The sequence below is a fragment of the Arachis hypogaea genome, chromosome 10, assembly GCF_003086295.3.
Source record: "Arachis hypogaea cultivar Tifrunner chromosome 10, arahy.Tifrunner.gnm2.J5K5, whole genome shotgun sequence".
NCBI classification, from domain to species: Eukaryota; Viridiplantae; Streptophyta; class Magnoliopsida; order Fabales; family Fabaceae; genus Arachis; species Arachis hypogaea.
In genome coordinates this window covers 34,019,482-34,040,198 of record NC_092045.1, presented here as the reverse complement: position 1 = coordinate 34,040,198, position 20,717 = coordinate 34,019,482, and the positions used below count along the sequence as shown (strand labels likewise).

Here is a 20,717-nt window from a genome sequence, read left to right as displayed (position 1 = left end):
ACGTATCTCGAGTGCACCTTGAATACGTGAATCGTCATTACGTCACCGGGATCTAAGTACTCGAGATGTAATACGTTGTGTATTTAAGTAATTACTTTATATTTTATGCATTTTCGTAATTTCTATATTTATTTAATTTAAATAAAAAATTCCTTCTTTCTTTAAACTTTAAAGAAATCTTAAAATAAAAATAAATATCATCCGGAGAAATAGAAATATTACAATAAAATTCAGTAAATTTAGGATTGATTTGTTAAAATAAAGAAGATAAGAGAAACTGAGAAAGGAAACAGATTTTTTACCCGGGTAGATATAATTTAAAAAATAATAATAAAAAATCATTATATGATTTCACCCGTGTATTCTTATCAACACCCCCAACCCAATAATATCCAAGAATAAAATAAGATTCATCCTGGTAGATAGATCATAGATCATAGATAAGTGATAACCCTAAAACAAAGGTAACGGTCATTCATGTGTGCCACTGCCAGCGTATCCATCTTACGAGCTACTGACGTGCGCAACAACTGAGTAACTTGGAGAGCAGCAAGTGGGAGAACAGAAGGAAGAGAAAGAAATAGCAGCCACTTAACGAGAGCCGTCGATTATTTTCTACTGGACCCCACACACATCACAAGACAATTGTCAATCTTCACGGACGGCTTAGACGGACGTTATAACCGAGGTTAACGCTCGTAAACCCCCCCCCCCTCTTTCTCTCTCTTTCCTTTTCTCTCTCCCTCCAGATCCAAACCCAACCCAAAGAAAGTGCGCGTGTTGTTATTTACTTGATTTAAAACCCAACCCTACTACCACCGTAACCCTCCTCTTCTTCGTTTTTGGTCTCTACACCCTGGTTGGACCAAAGTCCTCTCTCTTTCTCTCTCTCTAACATCTTCTATTCAAGAGACTCATAGAGAGAGAGAGAGACAGAGAAACACTAATCAAACCATATACACATATATAGATAGATAGATAGATATAAACTTATTGTTTATAGCTGTTTGATTTGAATGGCTCAAGCAACGAACGGTGGGGATCTGAATCAGAATGGACAGCAGCAGAGTCAGCAGCAGTGGGCGCAGCCGCATCAGTATCAGCAGCAATGGATGGCCATGCAGTATCCAGCAACCGCCATGGCCATGATGCAGCAGCAGATGATGATGTACCCGCAGCATTACATGCCGTATGTTCATCCTCACCATTACCAGCCTCCGCCGCCGCCGCCGACCGCTCACCACCACCACCAGCATCATTTCAAGCAGCAGCAGACTCCGCCGCCGTCGTCTCAACCGCCGCAGCAGCACCACAACAACCACCATGGCCAGCAGAAGCAGCAATCTGGCTCCAACGGCGAAGAGATCAGGACGATCTGGCTCGGCGACCTTCACCATTGGATGGACGAGAACTACCTCGTCAATTGCTTTGCTCACACCGGCGAGGTATAACTCTCTCTCTCTCTCTCTCTCTCTCTCTCTCTCTCTGGATTTAATTTAAGCTTGTTGCTTGGTTTTGGATTTTGATGGATTCAATGAGATTCTCGTTTTGGCATAATTAATATTATTATCTCGTGTGTTTTGTTAGATGCAGGCAATTATAGTAAAGATAATTCTCTTTCTTACTGAACTTTGCTGTTTCACACTATGTAGTGTAATTAATCCCTCCGCGTTTGAGATATTCTGTTTTGGTATAAATGAACTTGATTTATAACGTGAAGTGGTGTGTATGTACAGAAGTAATTTTTCACATTTGATTCTGACTTCAGATTTAACTGTCAACATGTGTTTGATGAACCGTACATTTTTGTGCAAACAGCAGATTACAGATTGGCTCTCTTTGCTATAACTAGTGACAAGTGAGTTAGTTGAGCTGGCATCTAATCTAGACTTCACGTTTATGTATTGTGTGTCCCTTGATAAATTTTTTGTCTCGTTGTCTGTGATTGCTGGACTAGGCTGATGTAATTTAAGACATACTTCCGTTTTAGTCTTTGGTGTTTGTTACTGTAAGATGTCTAGGAGTTGCCATGGGGTGGTCCAAGTGGTCCCCTAATCTGAAGGCTGAAGATGTAGGTCTGTTGAGACCAAGCTTTTTATTTAACATAATGCATTTGCGATCTCTTAATTGCAATGTGGAAACAAGTGTAACAAAAGTCAAATCGGCCCAATCTTTGATTCCTCCTTTTGTAAATGACCATGTGTTGAAGATTGCCATTAACATCTAGTCATTACCTTTTAGGGGAATCCCTGAACCTTTTAAGCTTTTGCGATTCCTATTTTCTCAAATTTAGTGCTTCACTCAACAAAGCTACTTGAATTTTGACATTGTGTTATCTTATTTGCAGGTTTTATCAGCCAAGGTCATACGAAATAAGCAGACAGGTCAGTCAGAGGGATATGGATTCGTGGAGTTTTATTCACGAGCAACAGCTGAGAAAGTTTTGCAGAACTATAATGGTACAATGATGCCAAATACAGATCAGGCATTCCGGCTGAATTGGGCTACATTCAGTACAGGCGATAGGCGATCTGATGCTGCTACTTCTGATCTCTCTATATTTGTGGGGGACTTGGCTATAGATGTTACTGATGCTATGCTGCAAGAGACTTTTTCTAGTAGATATTCATCCATTAAGGGAGCAAAAGTTGTAATTGATTCTAATACTGGCCGTTCCAAAGGTTATGGTTTTGTTAGGTTTGGTGATGAAAATGAGAGGACAAGGGCAATGACTGAAATGAATGGCATTTATTGTTCAAGTAGGCCTATGAGAATAGGTGTTGCAACACCCAAGAAAACTTATGGCTATCAGCAACAATATTCTTCACAAGGTTTGTTAATTTTTAATTCACGTTGACCCTATATTAATTTGGTATGTTCACATCATGCTTTCCTTTTTAAGCTAGTTGATCATTTATGTCTATGATGAAATTTGTAAGTAATGCATGATATACTATTTGTAAAACATAGTTCAAGTAGAGTTGTTAATGCTCGTATCAAATGCCTTGCATCGTCTATTTGTATGGTTTGATAATTGCTTATTTGATATTTCTGTTTTTGGCCTTCTATTTTCTGTTCCTTTGTTTATCAACTGTTACATGTCTCCAATGTCTAAATGGTAAGTCCGCTGTTTCTCTCACACCTCAATTAATGTGTTGATGAATTTTAATGTACGGATATCTTTTTTGGTTTAAAAAGTTGAGAAGCTTGAATCCATGATCACACTGAAACATGCATTGGTCATTGGTTTAAAATGTATATACAGCATGCTGTTGATGTTTGTAATGCCGTAAGTTTTAGCTGGAAAAGTGCAGTATATCTTACGATGTGCTTCTAATTAGAAATTTCTAAATCTAATATTGTGTTTCTATAAGCAGCCGTAGTGTTGGCTGGTGGACACCCATCTAATGGTGTTGTGGCCCAAGGTTCCCAGGCTGAAGGAGATCTTAACAACACAACTGTAAGTCCGTTTTAAGAACTTTATATATGCCTGTTAATCAGCTCGCTTGATATATCGGTAACCAGATTTTTGCTCCACAGATATTTGTTGGAGGGCTTGATTCTGATATCGGTGATGATGACCTCAGACAACCCTTTTTGCAATTTGGTGAGGTTGTCTCTGTGAAGATTCCAGTGGGTAAAGGGTGTGGTTTTGTTCAATTCGCTGACAGGTATTATTTTGGTATCCCTTAAGATGTGTTTTCTGTGAAATGAAAATTGGCATATACATTCTTAAGATGGATGAGGACCAAGGAGTCCTTTATTATGTCCAACAATATTATATTTGGAACTTATAAGGACATGGATATCATGCAAGATTTTGAGGGCTACTATAAATAATGATTGTGATTGGTATTCCAATTATCGTTGGTACTGTCTTTTTTACTTTTTCTTGGGTGACTTACGTATTTTCTGTATCTGCTGCTACTGTCTGTGTTACAGAAAAAATGCCGAGGAAGCCATTCAGGCATTGAATGGGACTGTAATTGGGAAACAGACAGTGCGTCTTTCATGGGGTCGCAGTCCAGGAAATAAGCATGTGAGTTGGTTTTCCTAATTTTCAACTTATGTTGATAGTATAATATTTTACCTCACAACATAGTGAGAAAATTGTTCAGTATTATCTTTTATTGTTCATAGAACTTTTGAAGTTAATTAGTTGCTAAATTAGCATACATTATTCTTTTTAATTTCTTTTTACTTTAGACCTAGATTTCAAAGGGCTCAAAATTCGCTCTGGCAGCTGACAGAAATTTTCCTAACCAGCTTTTGCTAAATCAATTATCTTGCTCATCAGTTCTCTGAAATCTCAACCAAAAAGTGCCCCCCAGTTTCATAGGAAAATAAATTTAAATGGAAACTCTTTATATGATTCTGTGATTATTGAAATCCATCTCTAACAATACCTTGGATGTAACAGTGGAGAGCTGATTCCAATGGAAACCATTATGGTGGTCAAGGTTATGGGAATCATGGATTTGCTGTGAAACAGAATCAGGATATAGCAGTGCAGCCTGCTACTGCAATTCAAGGGGCTTCATAATGTGGCTTAGCTGACAAGTCGGTATTGAAGTAGGATGGATTTTATTATTGTTCTCCAAGTAAAACTGTAGTATTATTTTTAAATTTTTGTAGCTTGAATTATATTGGTATGCAAGATTGTATTAATATATATATTACTGTCTGAAATTTTGGATTGAACCTGACCATATTACATGGCTCGGGTATTTTTAAAAAAAAAAACCCTTGAAAGATATTGGTAGCTGGGAGCAAAGGTGGAACACTTTTGATTAAGGCAATTGCCAGTGTATACCCACTAACATAATGTCTCCAATATGAAAGGAGATTCTAGCCTGCTGGCCAAAACTAGCAAATGTCAAATGATGTGTGTTCAGTACTTTCAGGCTTCTCAGTTCTCAGCAGTCAGCATGGTGAACCACAGGTGTAGAACTATTCATCTATCTGATCTTCCTTTTTAGACTTTTTTCCTTTTTTTTTGGGTCAAGTGGATTGGATAGTCTTCAATCCTATGCATTACACCTATGTACTACATATTCACACAACACACTCACACACTACATGGATACACACTATTAGCATGGTTCTATATTCCTCCAAGAGGATTTGAACCCGGTGCAGCTCGATGTGAGGCAAACAAAGTTGCCATCTGACCCAGGCCTTGGCTGCGACTTTTTTTCCTTGTTTAGGACACATACCAAGACCTTAAAAAAGGGGATGAATTTTGTTCATATCATGGTCCAAAGTTAAAGTCATGGGCCAAAATTAAAGTCATGATCCAAATAAGCATTCAATTTGACAAAGGATCCAGAAAAGCCTAACAGACCCACATAGATGGTGCTAGTAGCCACATGGGCCAATCTACCCGACTTACTCGGGGCACAGGGTAACCGGACTTGCACAGATCACTATTTTAAATATTTATCCACAGCTCATTCACCACTCCAACATGGAGTAACTCCCAGATATTAGAGGAGAAATTACCCACTAATACAGGTGCCAAGATTCAAGAGTGATGGACAAGTCATCACCTACTCTTACAAATATTTTATCATATTCAGATATTTTTTAATTTCAACTCATTTAAACTTATTAAAAATTCTTGCTAACTCAAGTATTGGATTCTCTTGCAAATACTTCCATCATCGTACAAGTGAGGACGTCGGACAGATTCACTATTCAAATAAAGATGTCAAAAATATCTTTTTATGAAGATGCTTTATATAAAAGGTTTATTTATTTGATCACACTTTAAATAAAAATACTTTCATGAGTATATACTCATTTTGGTCCTCAAATAATTTTAAACTGGACACTTTAGTCTTCAACTAAAATTAATTACTTAATTGGTCCCTAACAATTAATTTCGTCAGTCACTTAGGTAGCGTTTGTTTTCAGGTACTGAGACAGAGACTGAGAGACTGAGACTTAGTATCGTGTTTGTTAGTTCAGAGACTGGTACTAAAATTTCTGTCTCTGTCTCTAAAATTTCAGTATTTCAGTACCTTCAAAAAGTAGGGACACAGGAGACTGAAATTTTTAGAGATGGAGACTGAAACTTTAATAACATTTTATACCTAAAATACTTTCATTTCAATTAATTAATTCCAATTTTACCCTTTGTGCAAATTAAATTAGAGTTTTATTCTTGTTTCAATTCCTGTCTCCCATTTTGCACCAAACAGAATACTGAGATTTGTTTCAATCCCTGTCTCTTAGTCTCAGTCTTTCAGTCTCAGTCTTTCTGTCTCTGTCTCTCCACCAAACGCTACCTTAAATCCTTTACTCCGTTAACTCTAACGGAGGACAAAATAGTCTCTGACGACTCTAATAGGAGACAAAATAGTCCCTGGTCTCCTTTGTTCGTAAACGACATTGTTCTCTCCTGATTTCCATTATATCTCGCATAACACTAGTAGTCTAACACTATAACTTCAAATTACACAATGCACACTCTATAAATTTAATGTTCACAAGAAAAAAATCCTCAACTTGTTATAAAAAAAATTCATACTCAAGAAACTAATACCTATATCTCTCAACTAGTTATTGTTTTCGATGGATCCTCTGAATCTAGACAGCAAGTCTGGTTTGTTAAGACCCGTCGTCGTCGTTGCCATCTCCCTCCTTCTCTGTCCTATCATCTACATGACCACATTGTCCACCACTCCGATCGCTTCCTTCAGCTTCTTCTCCGAACCAATGTTTAAGAATCACTTCAGTTTTTATATGAGTGGCAACAGTGACATTACTCGTTGTACTAATAGCTTGGATGCGAGGTCGAAACTGTCTGCTAACTTGGACTCTGGAAAAGAAGGAATGAAGCACTCGATGTCTATTTCAAATGAGAATTTGCATATGATGTCGAAGGAGAATCTTCTCATGATGTTCTAATGTCCAACAATTTATATTGCTTGTCAGAGAGTGGAGAAAGGCGTGCCCTTGGAGTAGTTGTGGAACTTGGTCTTGAGGATGTCGTGGACGTGTTGGGGTTGGAGGTGATGTTATCGAAAACGTGGAAGTAGATGCTTTTGGTGGGTGAAGTGCAGAGAAGGTGGATGTACCAGTCACAAAGATTGTGTGGTCCATGACATGTTGAGATAGGTGCGACATGTGTGACAATTACACCATGGCTTAATCTTGGAGATAAAGAGGAGGAAGAAAAGATGGAAAAGAAGAATGTGAAGGTGAAGAATGAGAGTATGAATATTAGGGTTATGCAAGATATGATAAAAATTGGAGAAGAACAGTGTCGTTTTCGAATAAAGGGGTCAGGGATCATTTTGTCCCTTGTTAGAGTTGTCAGGGACCATTTTGTCCCCTGTTAGAGTTGTCAGGGACTATTTTGTCCTCCGTTAGAGTTAACGGAGTAAAGGACCTAAGTGACTGACGGAATTAATTGTTAGAGACCAATCGAGTAATTAATTTTAGTTAGGGACTAAAGTGTCCAGTCTAAAAATTTTTAAGGACCAAAATGGATATATATTCTACTTTTATAACGTATCAAAATTTAAACGTATAATTCATCATTCAAGGGTCAAACAAAAAAAATTTTCCACATGAAGACAATTATCAAATTTTCATTAGAGTACCCACCTTCAGGAATTACATTCAAACAAGTTTGTCTTTTATTCGACCAACTTAATGTTGAGATACTTATCTAAGAATGAGGGTGCTCTATTGGTATGAAGACTACTCCAAAAGAGGTTGGGATGGGATGATTGATCTTCAGCACAGAGATCTCTTTGTTGTTAAGGATGGTTTACTTTATATTTGGAATTAAGAGTTTAATGTTTAGGAGTATTAAGTTTAAAGGTGATGCGAAAAATGTCTACTCTAGTCATGCATCAAGGTTCCAGTTTTGCTAAGACTAGTGAGTATGGCTGAGCTTGAATTAATTTAGATGAATTATTATTCTCTTAATTATTTACGATTATTAAATTATTTTTTTGCTGTTCACAATATGACTTTTGTTCATATCCTGGCCTAACAAATGAAAATCAGGCCCAATAACACTAAAAAGTCCACCAATAAAGGTGAACCTCATGATAGGCCCGACCTCTTCTATGAAATCGGACACCGACTCTTAAGGGCGAAAACCCTACCCGCTCAAAACAGATAAACTGTTCCCTAAAATCTCTGTCGCATCTAGAAGGTGAATCACAACAAAATCTCAAGATAAAATGAACGCTTATCTACCAGAAAGATAAAATTACTCTACAAAGGTGGTTAACAGATCTGCTATAAATACACTGACACCCCCAGGTATAACCCACGTTCTACTCTACTAAAAACTTGTCTAAAGTCCTTGCTAACTTAAGCATCGGAGTCTCTTGCAGGTACCACCCCCCGCCTCCTCACGAGGAACTCGGACAGACGGCACCTTGACACCAACGAGTCGGACGCTGCCATACAAAGGGATATGAATCTCACGTTCAGGACCAAATCAACATTTCAGATAACCCTCGAAACAACTTTTTAAGCGATTATGGAAATAGTCAAATTTGTTTCTAATTACTATATATATATATATATATATATATATATATATATATATATATATATATATATATATATATATATATATATATATATATTACACTCATATCTATCAAATGTTATTATGTAAATAAAAGTAGTTCATTTTAGCATCTATTATCCCGTAAAGATTTCAACTTTGATTTACATGGTAGTAAACAAAACCTAGTTTGAAATTGCATGTACTGTTTCACGTGTTTATACTTTATACAACTACTCTTGTTCAAAACATCACAAGTGCTATGGGTTTCATATAAAGAAATATACAATTTCCTTAATCAACAAATTGTGAAATCACTTTAAAAAATAAAGTAAAAAGTTACAAACTAAAACGGATATTTACATTTTTTTAATTTATTCAATTTTACATTTTGAGCCCTAAATTCATAACTTCCCTTCCAGAATACATAAACTTATAATAAGAGTAAAATTAAGTTGAAAGAAAATAGCCTCTATTTTTTTTATTATTAAAAAAAGAGGGTAGTTTGATGAAGATTTGTGTTAGATGATATCTGCACATGTGATTTTGGTGCAATTTGTATACTAAAAACTTATTCGCTGCATGCATAATTAAACATATGTTTGACATCAACAATTTTGTCCCCATTGTGGTATATGTCATATACTTTATAAAATGTTCTGTTATAACAACTTTAGTTAGAATTATAGTATTTAATTTAATCTTGAGAATTACATTTAATCTACTAATCACACATACTTCCTGAAGCAGATTTAATAAATTTATTTAGGATTTTATTTGAGAATTCAAGTCAATAAAGCATCAAGAGGTGATGAATTTAATGGCAATTAGTTAATTAATTCATTCATTTAAAACAATTAAACAACCAACCAGCAACATGCATTATTGCCCAAGAACAAATTGACAAAGTTGGGTCCGTAATTTTCACATAATGCGAAATTGTTTATGATTACTTATCTTGATTAGTCATATCTGACAACTATTAAAAAAAAAACAGAAAATTAAAGTAGTGTTACGACTAAGTAAACGAGAAATTCTTAAATAGATTTTATGTCCATTTCAATTTGTCGTTTCAAAGTACAATACGAACTTGCCCTCAATTTCTTGGATCATAAGTCATAACATGAATCATTTATTTCATGGTGCTGGATTTAGATGCTTCTGGTACAACTCAAAACTTCCCAGGTTGTCTATACATTCTTTCGAAGCCGAACTTGGATTGGTCTCTCATATAATTATGAATTTGCTTTAAATTTCTAAATACACAGTATAACCGCATTATATTTTTGTCTTCATTATATAAAATAAAATTGACATTAACAAAAATGATTCCAAAGAATAAAATAAAAAGAGTTTTCAAATATAGCTAAAATTTGACAAAATTATTCGCCATCAACCCACTCTATTTCTGTTAATAGAAAACAAGTTGGATTGACAGTTTGGTGATTATGTTAAACTTTAACTATCTTTGTGGAGGTTTTAATTTTGATTTTGTTATTTTAACTTTTTTACAATAGTTTTTTCGACATTGTTTTAAAAATCGTTCCTAATCCAATATTTTGTTTTATTAAACAATAATATTTAAAAAGTAATAAAAATCAGTCAAAATGATTAAAATTTAGAGTAAAAGACAAATAGGTCCTGACTTTTTAAGACGATGACATTTTCGTCCTTCAAGATTAGAAAATACATTTCAATCCCTCACGTTTTAAAACGGTCGACAATTATACCCCTCCATCCATTTTAGGCCAGAAACGGCAACGGAACCAACTGATATGGAGGGGTAGAGAATGACGTGTCCGTTACACTTGTTGAAGTGGATTGGGACAAATTATTAGTGGACAAATTCGTCCCTTAAGGCAAAAACGACGCCGTTCTTCCGATGAATTCAATATTTCGACACTCTTTTTCTCCGCCGCGTTCAACTGCCGCCATTATCACCCTTCTTAAGGCCTGCAAGACTATTCATCACCTCTACCAAGTTCACGCCTCCATCATCCAACGAGGTCTAGAGCAAGATCACCTCATCATCTCCCGCTTCATTTTTCTTTCTGCCTCCTTTGCCGCCACTGCTTCATATTACACCTCCGTCTTCGACCGCGTCCTTGGCCCTTCCCCTTTTCTCTGGAACTCCCTCATCGAAGCTTACAACAAAGGAAGTTACTTTTTCGATGCCCTTTCTGTTTTTATTCGCATGAAGGCACATGGGTCTCTTCCCGATAGGTACACTTACTCTTCTGTGATTAAGGCCTATTCAAGCATGTGCAGATCTTGCGAAGGAAAATTGTTCCATGGCTCGGCGTTGAGGTGTGGGGGTTGAAGGTGATATGTTTGTTGGAACCTGTTTGGTTGATATGTATGGGAAATGTGGAAAGATTGGTGACGCTCGCAAGGCATTTGATGGAATGTCTGAGAAAAATGTAGTTTCATAGACGGCTATGGTAGTTGGCTATGTGAAGGTTGGGGATATGCTGGAGGCAAAGAGGCTGTTTGATGAAATGCCTCAGAGGAATGTGGCATCATAGAATGCGATGATATGGGATTTTGTGAAAATGTGGGATTTGGGCAATGCTAGGGTAGTGCTTGATGCTATGCCAGAAAAGAGTGTTGCTTCTTTCACGATCATGATTGATGGCTATGCAAAGGCTGGTGACATGGCTACCTCAAGGTTTTCGACCAAGCTTCGGAAAAGGATATTGGTTAGCTTGATGTTGGCTTCTTCTCAGTTGGTTGCCTTATATGTATGTGCCATGTTCGGATATACCACTTCAACCAGACCAAGAAGGTGATGGCAAATTAACAATTTGTGTATTTAGTGGTCCCAGTTTAGTGTGTTTATGTGTATATTTTAAGGTCAATTTCAAGCATCTGGATAATGCTTTTGATATATCGAATGATCTCTAATATTTGTACTCCCAGAAAATAGTAACTTAATTCTTGAAATGCAATTTTTTATGATATTGCACAGGTGATACATACACATATAAGATTGCTGCTTCTCTCGAAAAAGTCTTGCAGGTATTACTGTATGTGTTAGGATTAGAATTAGTTTAAAATTCTCAAATTTAGGCTTCATTTTAGTGCTAGTGTTTATATATATAGTCTTACATAAATATGGTTAGGAAAGAAGTGTTCTATTCCTGCATTGCAGGGATTTGAGCATGTGTATGGTGACATTGTGAGTGGGGTCATAGATGTCAATAAATTAGGGTTCTTGGTTAAATATATGGAAGGTATGGTGAGAAAGATGGATAGATATGTTAGTAACACTAAGAATTTGTATAATGAAATGGAGGTTTTGAATCAATAGGAGTAAGCTATGAACAAGTTTCAAAATAATCAAAATGAGGAGAGTAGGAGGGTCTTTGAGCAAAAACTCGCATGGCAGAGGCAAAATGTTAGGCATCAAGGACTAATTTGTCCATTAAAAATTTGTTCTCCATCCACATCAGCAACTAAAACAGATACCTAACACTCTACCCTTCCAGGTCAGCATGTTCCGTTGCCGTTTTGAAACCCAACTCAACGGAAGGATATAATTGTCACGCATTTTAAAACGTGAGGGATCGAAATGTATTTTTCAATCTTGATGGACGAAAGTGCCCTCATTTTAAAAGGTCAAAAACCTATTTGTTTTTTACTCTAAAATTTATCTTATTTAATATTTATTAATTGTCGTTATAATTAATAAATATTAAATAAAATAAATTTAAACTATTTTTTTCTCTCTAATATTACTATTACTGTTTATTGAATATAACATAGCTTGAGGCCTTGAGCAATAATGAGAGCATACACTGGCGCAAGATTTCTTTCTTGTATATATATAATTACTAATTAGATTCTTTTTTTTTTCCTCAGAATCTAGAAGTGCAACTGCTCTAATTGGTCAAGTTGATAAAATTGAAAGATGTTCCGAGAAATGAGAATTAGTGGTTGCTGGCTAACAAGCCGCAATACAATATCCCAATGGGCGATTCAATTTGAGTTGTATTAACCCAAAAAATATATATAATATCTTATTTAAAGACAAAGTCTATTTTTTTTTGGAATATTTTCAAAATATTTATTTTTGTCGATGCCTTTACTTCACAAATTTTTTCCAAAATTGTTGATTAATTGTTGGCTATCAACAAATTAGCTACAGTGGTAAAATTAAAATTTATAAAAATAATATTGAAAATAAAATAAAAATAAATTAAATTTTAAAAATATTAAACAAACTTTACCATTTATTTAAATTACTATTCTCGAAGTGGCCTTAAGGTGACTGACCATGACTATTATATGATGAAGATATTCTTTGGATTCTGTCTTGAATTAGAAAAAAGCGTTGCCATTTGCCACGTTACTTAGTATAGATTGTGGCTATTTCATGCACATTAGTCAAAAAAGAACAGAGGAATAGTTGACATTTTATTATTTGTTTTGGGAAATGACTAAATTTCAATTTTATTATTATTCAAGCGGATAGTTACATGTTAGATTTCTTTAGTACATAACAATTCTCAATTTTCTTAAGAACAAGCAACCTTAGCCAAAAAGGAGAATGATGAATTATGGGCACTGCCCAGAAAAATGAAGGTGAAAAACTCTATTTTTCTGTCAGGAGCGTGGAAAGCTTAAATTATTACAAGAATTTCAAGTGTACTGCAGAAATACTAGTATTCTAATTGTTTTAACTGTTGATTTAAATTATAAAAAAATATATATAATATATATTAATTAAAATTAACATTAAAACAATTAGAATATCAATATTTTCTTTATACTTAAATTATTATGAGTTATCAATATTTTCTTTATACTTAAATTTTTTTCTTTATACTTAAATTTTTCTTTATTAAGACATCTAAATGCGCATAATCCATATATAATAGGATAATCTTTGCAAAGTCCTATCCAATATATTAGTCTAACATTTTTACACGATAATAATTTAATTATAAAATTTAAAATAATATAAAATTTAATTAAAAAATTTTAAAATATAGAGACTTAAAAATTTGATCATATTATAAAAATTAACAAAAATTGATAGAATAATTTAATTTTGTTATGTCCTTTTTCATGTTTAAAATATAAGAAGATATAAATATTGTATTTAAAATATATTACTTTTTTTTGTTTTTCTCATTTAAAATAAGATACGGATAAAAGTTTTTTATTTATATGTTTGAGACATTGAGGACACATAATCATATTTAACATATAAAATATGAATAGAAATTTTGTGTTTAAAAAAGACATAAAAATACTAACAAAAAATATAATTTATTTTTTATTTTTTATTTATTATTCTTATTAAATTTTTATAATTATATTTTTTCTTAAATTTTTTGAATGAAAAAAATAAAAATAAATTAAAATTTTATCATTTATTTTAGTTTATTACTAATTAAAATACAAAAACACTAATTTTTGTGCCTTTATTTTTTGTATTTTGTTTTCAGTATTTTATCGTATCTTATTCTTAAAATCAAACGCAGAATTATTTTTCAACTAGTATTTTTACCCGTAATAACATTACGGAAATATAATTTTTTTAAAACTATATGGTCCACTCTGTTCTAACAATATAGATTATGCATGGCACAAAAAATTTATAAAATCAAACTACTTTTACAAATAAAAGTCATAAGTTAACAAAAGTTTCTGGCTAAAAAAATCAAGATATCTGTAGATAAAAAATCAAATATAAGATTTTTAGTTATTATCTTTATATGAAAAAGTCTAATTTTTTATTAATAATTAATTTTAACATTCGTTATCTAAAATTTAAAACAATTTAACGTATATATTTTTACATTTAATTAGGTATTAACTGTTAAATTTGTTGCACAAAAAAATAATTAATTTATTATACTTGTTATTTAAAAATAATATTTTTTTCTTGTATATATAAAAATATAATTAGATATTAGCATAAAAAATTATACTAATAGTTATAAAATTAACTCAAAATTAATTTTTTAAAATAATTGAATATTGATTCTAAATTTTAATTATAACATTAGTATGTTTTTTAAATTATATGTAATAAATATTTGAAAGAAGAAAAATAAAAATATAAACTAAAAAGATAAGCGATGAAAATTTAAAACTAAATAAAAAAACTATAAAACTATGTATATAATAACAATAATAATAATATTTTTAATTTAAATTATATTATTTTGTTAATTTTGTTTTCTGTAGAAGAGAAAGATGGAAAAAAATAGAGAATGAGAGAAAAGAGAGAGAAAGATAAAGATGAAGAATAAGAGTGAGAGTTTGTTAATTTTGGAAGAAAAAATTTTATTTTAATTGTAAAAAATATCGAATGATATTTTTTTATTTGTCAAATTACTAATATAAAATATAAATTATATATAGAATAAAAATAGTAGAAAGAAAGAGAAAAATGGACAATGGAGAGAGGTAGATGAGAAAATTTAGTAAGGGAGTTTATTAATTTTGAAAAAGAAAATATTTTTTCTCAATTTTAATAAAAGAGTGTCATATGACACATTTGATTCTTAAATTAGATAGTAATATATGATACATAATATAGGTATATTTTAATTTCAATTTTAATATTTTAATTTTAATTTTAATGCAATTAAAGAATGTCATGTTACATATTTTGATTGTCAAATTAATAATTAGTCATTGATATTGATAATGATATATAAAATAGATAGAGTGGTTGAAGGAACGAGAGAAATAGAAAAAGGAAGAGAGCAAAGGAGAGAACTTTTTAATTTTGGAGGGAAAGATTTGATTTGAATTGCAATGAGGGAGTGATATGTAGTATATTTTAGTTGTACAATTAGTAAGGAGGAGTGAAAAATTCTTTAATTTTAGAGAGAAAGATTTAATTTCAATTATAAAGAGAAAATGACATGTAGTATATTTTGGTTGTAAAATTAGTAAAGAAAAGAGAGAAATTCCTTAATTTTGGAGAAAAAAATTTGATTCCTATTACAATAAAAAAGTGACATATAATATATTTTAGTTGTAAAATTAGAGAAATATAATAGATAATAAATAATAAATAATAGATATAATAGATTCAAACATTGATTATCAGAATTTCAATTTCGTTTACAAAATCGGTCCAATAGCTTGTGATGTGCTACAATTTGCTAATCTTCAGCACTAGCAGAATAGGAATGTTTGCTTCAAAGATGACAATTTAAAACCAAATTAAAGTGTTATGACATAATTAGCTCATTGGGATTCTAAAAAGTTGATTAATTATTTCTTGTTGGCATTATGGATAATAAGAACAAAAACACCCGTGCTTGAATGAATAAAGCAAATATTATTATGTCTTCATGTTAATTGTGTGAACTATACGCTTTAAATAGCAAGGTGCATATATATGCACCTTTTTATTCTTAATCTAAGAATCAAATTAAACTTGGGAAGTGCATTATAACTTTTTACAGAAAAATTTAAAGAGGACCAAATGAACGAATATAAAATAAAAAAAAAAAGTCACATTTAACTTAAAATCTTAAGACAGCAAATTAATATATTTTCCATTTTAACCAACATAAGACAGAAAAGGATAGCGAAGGGATAAAAAGGGCAAATGTGCAATCATATCATCAGCGACAAGGACAAGCATTTAGAATTTTTCTTCGTCATTTTCTCTTTGCTTATTTCTTTTCATGTTTTGTCAGCATGCATGCATCTCTTTAATTCCAACCGTATAGTCTTCTTGAAATTTGAATGATCCCATTGTCTAAAATCTTATGCTTTGTTTGGTACGAGGGTTTTGATTAAAAAATAAAAAACTAAAAAAGAAAGAGAAATTAAGTTACAATTCTCTTTGTTTGATTGATTTATTAACAGACCAAAACGGGAAAGATTTGACCACCAATCCATTGGAAACACATACATTTACGCAATTAAGCATCAACTCTTTGTAAGAAATGATTTGATTGGATCGTAAATTGGACCTGTTTTACCAGGCACCATAGAATTCACCCGATACATATTAGTAGTTTAGTACATACTATTTTAATACTTTTATAAGAATGTCGCCTCTTACAAATGACTTGATCTAATTAAATCCCTACCTTTTATTTATTAATATTGGATTGATATAGGGTCACTTTAGATAAATAATTTAATTAAATTTTTTTAAAAAACAAATTTAAAATATAAAAATTTATATTAATAATTTATAATTAAATTATTTTATATTTAATTTTTTAATTTTAAAAGTATTTATTTTAAAAAATAATAAAAAAAATTTATTATAAGAGAATTTTTTTTAATATTCATAAATACTTAAAAAATATTTTAGTTATGAGATACAGACACTTTGTTGAATTGCAGTGTTCACATATCGAACACATTTGGAATACGACACTCATCGACACTCGTTCAAGATGTGTGTCTGCTGTGCCCTACCGTGTCTTAATAAAAAATAAAAAATAAAAAATTCTTCTCCGAACATGTTTGACACATTTGATTAAATATCATCATGTGTCAGTGTGTCCAACCTTATTTTTAACATGTATTATTGAAATAAATTTAGAAATAGTATATATTATTATTCATTAAAATATGTAAAGATTTTAAATACTTTATATAATTAAAATAAGACATTAAAAATAATTAAAAGATTAATTTATCTTTTAATATCTATAAAATATTAAAATATTATTATAATTTATCTAAAAAATACTTTATATTATATATATACACGTGTTTCCATGTCTTATAAGATTTTAAAATTCATGTGTTTGCGTGTCTCGCATCGTGTCATGTTTTGTGTCCATGTCAATATCCAAGCATCATAGCTTTTTAGAAAGTTACAAGTTGATTTTGAAAATTGTACTAAATATTAATGCTATAACTTTTTATAAGTTGAAAATAAAAAAAATATCCAAACTGGCCTTTAGTGATAGATAAATTAAGAGTAATGCTAGGTAGCCAAAACATTATAGACAATAAATAAAAATACATTATCAATAATATTTGTATTTAAAAGAAAGTGTGAATCACTCTCCAACTTAATTGACACAATTAATTTTTTTAGGTTTAATTACTCTGTTGGTCCTATAGTTTCGCGAAATTTTCAATTAGGTCCCTATACTTTTTTTCCTTTTAATTGGATCCCTATACGTTAATTTTTTTAATTAAGTCCCTGCCGTGAATATAACGTTTAAGATAACGGAATATTCTATTTAAAAAACGAATATTCTTATGAATTATTTAGAATAGCTAGTTGAACATACATCTATTTTTTTAAAATACCAAAAGAACCCCTGATATTTTATCCAAAAGAAAAAACCCTATCTAGTCCTAACTTGCTCTCTGCAGGCCGTGTGCAGTGTGCTTCTTCTCCATGGAACCGTAATCTTCATCCAGAGTCGTCGTCATCGTCCGTGGCGGAGGCTTGGTGGTTGTCCGTCTGTCACATCCTTCTCCCTGCGTTGCTCTGTTCTGCGTTGATCTGTTCTGTGGTCTTCTGCGTTGTTTACCCATCGAAGCCCTCACCTTGCCTCGCCTCGTGTCACCTCGCTGCGCCGCGCCTCGCCTCACTGTGTCGCGCTTCGTTGCGCTGCTTGTACTTGATTTGTCAAAATAGGTGACATTAAAATTTATTTTTTTTTATTTTTTCAAAGTTGATGAAATGTGTTCATGCATATGACAATTTTTTCGAAGATGATTAAAATTGGTTTGCTCTAATTTTAGGATAATTCTTGCTTAGATACTATCGTTTGTTTTTTACTTAAAGTGATTGGATCAAACCTAGTTGTTGTAGTAGTAGTTATGACTTGTGAAGTTCGATTGGTGTGCAAATGCAATAAGGTTTACTGATTAAGTTTGAATACTATAAATATGCTCTTAAATATTAATGTAAAGTTTATTATGCTGTCATTACTCATTAGATTATATTATATCAAATGTGTGTGATTGTCGAGACATGGATTCCAACAGTAAAACCTTCTTGATGAGTTGATATATAATTTGGTTATACTTAATTTACTTGGATAGTAACTAGTTAAAATGTTTTCTTAACCAATTGAAAAACATATCATTGATATACTATGTTCATTCTGCAATTATTTCTTAATTTAGTTCTTTTGGTATATTTTTAATGTGGATTTGGCTGTATTTAATGTTAATTTTAGGGTTGCTCTTTGTCGATAGTAAAAATGTTTTTCATTCAACTTATGAAAATGTACATAGGTATGTTGACTGTGAGTTATTTTTATTTTCATTCAACACTAAGTACTATACTGCTGATGTTTCTATGTGGACGGCTCATCTTCATGATGATTTTTTTGTCCGAACCTATCCGTGTTTCAACAAGCAGCAGCACTGGTGATGGTTTTGACATGAATAATATTAGTTCTTTCACTTTACTACTCTTCAATTTGTTTTTGGGTCACTGATAATTTATTCTATGAATAAATCTTGGTTACTTTCATTGTTTTAGTGTGTGTCTTATTTTTTGCCATAAAAAATCTCAAACAATGGTCTGAAGCAAGTTGACCAAATTTCAACTAATTTTGGCCTGTTCAACAACATTATTTTTTAGCTATATTTTTACATGGTTTTTAACCATGTGCTATAGTTTGGACAGAAGTATAAAAAAATTATTTTTTTTGTTAGACCGAACTTTGATTTGCAAACTATAAACAAAACACATCAATATTTATGTAAATTACTCTTCGGCTACTTTTTTTTTATTCTATCGGCCTTAAGCTTGTATTTACAGTGACATATTCATATCATGTAAACTTAATTTTCATTTTTCTTATTATATGCAGCCATCTTCCCTAACTATTCTCCAAGATTGTGTATATGGCATTGATATTCAAAACTTTTATATTATCATATATAGTTGCATATATTTACTTTATGCAATAAATTGTTGGGACACTTGATAAATTGAAGTCTGCTTTCTCAAAATTCTTCTCGACTCAAAAGCGTCCGTTATCAATGTTATTAGGTAGCGTTTGGTGGAGAGACAGAGACGAAAAGACTGAGACTGAGAGACAGAGACTAAGAGACAGGGATTGAAATTAATCTCAGTATTCTGTTTGGTGCAAAATGGGAGACAGGAATTAAAACAAAAATGAAACTCTAATTTAATTTGCACAAAGGGTAAAATTGGAATTAATTAATTGAAATGAAAGTATTTTAGGTATAAAATGTTATTAAAGTTTCAATCTCCATCTCTAAAAATTTCAGTCCCCTGTGTCCCTACTTTTTGGAGGTACTGAAATACTGAAATTTTAGAGACAGAGACAGAAATTTTAGTACCAGTCTCTGAACTAACAAACACGATACTGAGTTTCAGTCTCTCAGTCTCTATCTCAGTACCTCAAAACAAACGTTACCTTATTGATTTTTATGCTAGTTTAGGGAGTAGGAGGCTGCAACAAAAAAGAACTGATTTTCAGATTTTAAATTTCAATAACACAAATTACATAACCTTATGGTTTTTTATTGTGTACCATGATATGATAAAGACAAATTATATTCTATAAATCCACACAAATGTAAAATGTTACATTATCATAATGAATACTTGAAGGATGAAAGCTAAATTTTATATATGCTTATTACTACTATTTCTATTTCATTTTATCCATTTTTTTTAGGTTCTTAAGATAAGGTATTTTGAAAGTAAAAAAAAAAAAGAGAAGGTATTTTTGTTACAATTTATATATAAATAAACGAAAAAATGATAGTCATAAAATAAAGAATTATAAGAATATTTTTCAAGTCTTAGAATCATTAAATAGGGATTATAGGAATATCTTTTATTGAATATTTATATTTTCACCGAATTTTCAATTAAGTCCCTATATTTTTTTCTTTTCAATTAGGTACCTAAGGGTATAAAAGTAATTTTACAATTCACTAACATTTTTTGACGTTTAACGTTAATAGGGATTAAATTGAAAAAAAATTAACATATAAGGACCAATTAAAAGGAAAAAAAAGCATAGGGACCTAATTAAAAATTTTGCTAAACTATAGAGACTAACAGAATAATTAAACCTTTTTTTATAACTATCTTCTCTCATTTAATTACACTAAAAGTCAATTCTAAATTTAATGTGAATTAAATCTCAAAAAATGCTCTTTCATTATTATTACATTCATAATTTTATATATTTTTTTTTCAAATAAAAGTTTTAAAGTTTGATATTTTGAATCCTAA

The 20,717-nt window shown here is 31.6% G+C and overlaps 2 protein-coding genes across 2 annotated transcripts; both read left to right on the top strand.

Moving 5' to 3' along the window:
- Positions 1 to 251: 251 nt before the first annotated feature.
- Positions 252 to 4,754, top strand: LOC112715552 (polyadenylate-binding protein RBP47). The gene is made up of 6 exons (XM_025767323.3): positions 252 to 1,445; positions 2,348 to 2,831; positions 3,378 to 3,460; positions 3,541 to 3,671; positions 3,943 to 4,039; positions 4,421 to 4,754. The coding sequence occupies exons 1-6, from the start codon at positions 1,017 to 1,019 to the stop codon at positions 4,541 to 4,543; spliced, it is 1,347 nt and encodes a 448-aa protein (XP_025623108.1). The 5' UTR covers positions 252 to 1,016; the 3' UTR covers positions 4,544 to 4,754.
- A 5,664-nt stretch (positions 4,755 to 10,418) lies between these two features.
- Positions 10,419 to 10,856, top strand: LOC140175632 (putative pentatricopeptide repeat-containing protein At5g37570). Its single transcript, XM_072204159.1, has one exon. It carries the CDS (start codon positions 10,419 to 10,421, stop codon positions 10,854 to 10,856), a length of 438 nt encoding a protein of 145 aa, XP_072060260.1.
- Positions 10,857 to 20,717: the final 9,861 nt, after the last annotated feature.

Bases quoted from the DNA above. Each gene is read 5' to 3' on its own strand.
- LOC140175632 (XM_072204159.1), top strand. From the start codon at position 10,419: ATGAATTCAATATTTCGACACTCTTTTTCTCCGCCGCGTTCAACTGCC.
- LOC112715552 (XM_025767323.3), top strand. From the start codon at position 1,017: ATGGCTCAAGCAACGAACGGTGGGGATCTGAATCAGAATGGACAGCAG. The intron at 2,832-3,377 runs GTTTGTTAATTT...TTCTATAAGCAG, and splicing joins GCAACAATATTCTTCACAAG to CCGTAGTGTTGGCTGGTGGA. The intron at 4,040-4,420 runs GTGAGTTGGTTT...TGGATGTAACAG, and splicing joins GCAGTCCAGGAAATAAGCAT to TGGAGAGCTGATTCCAATGG.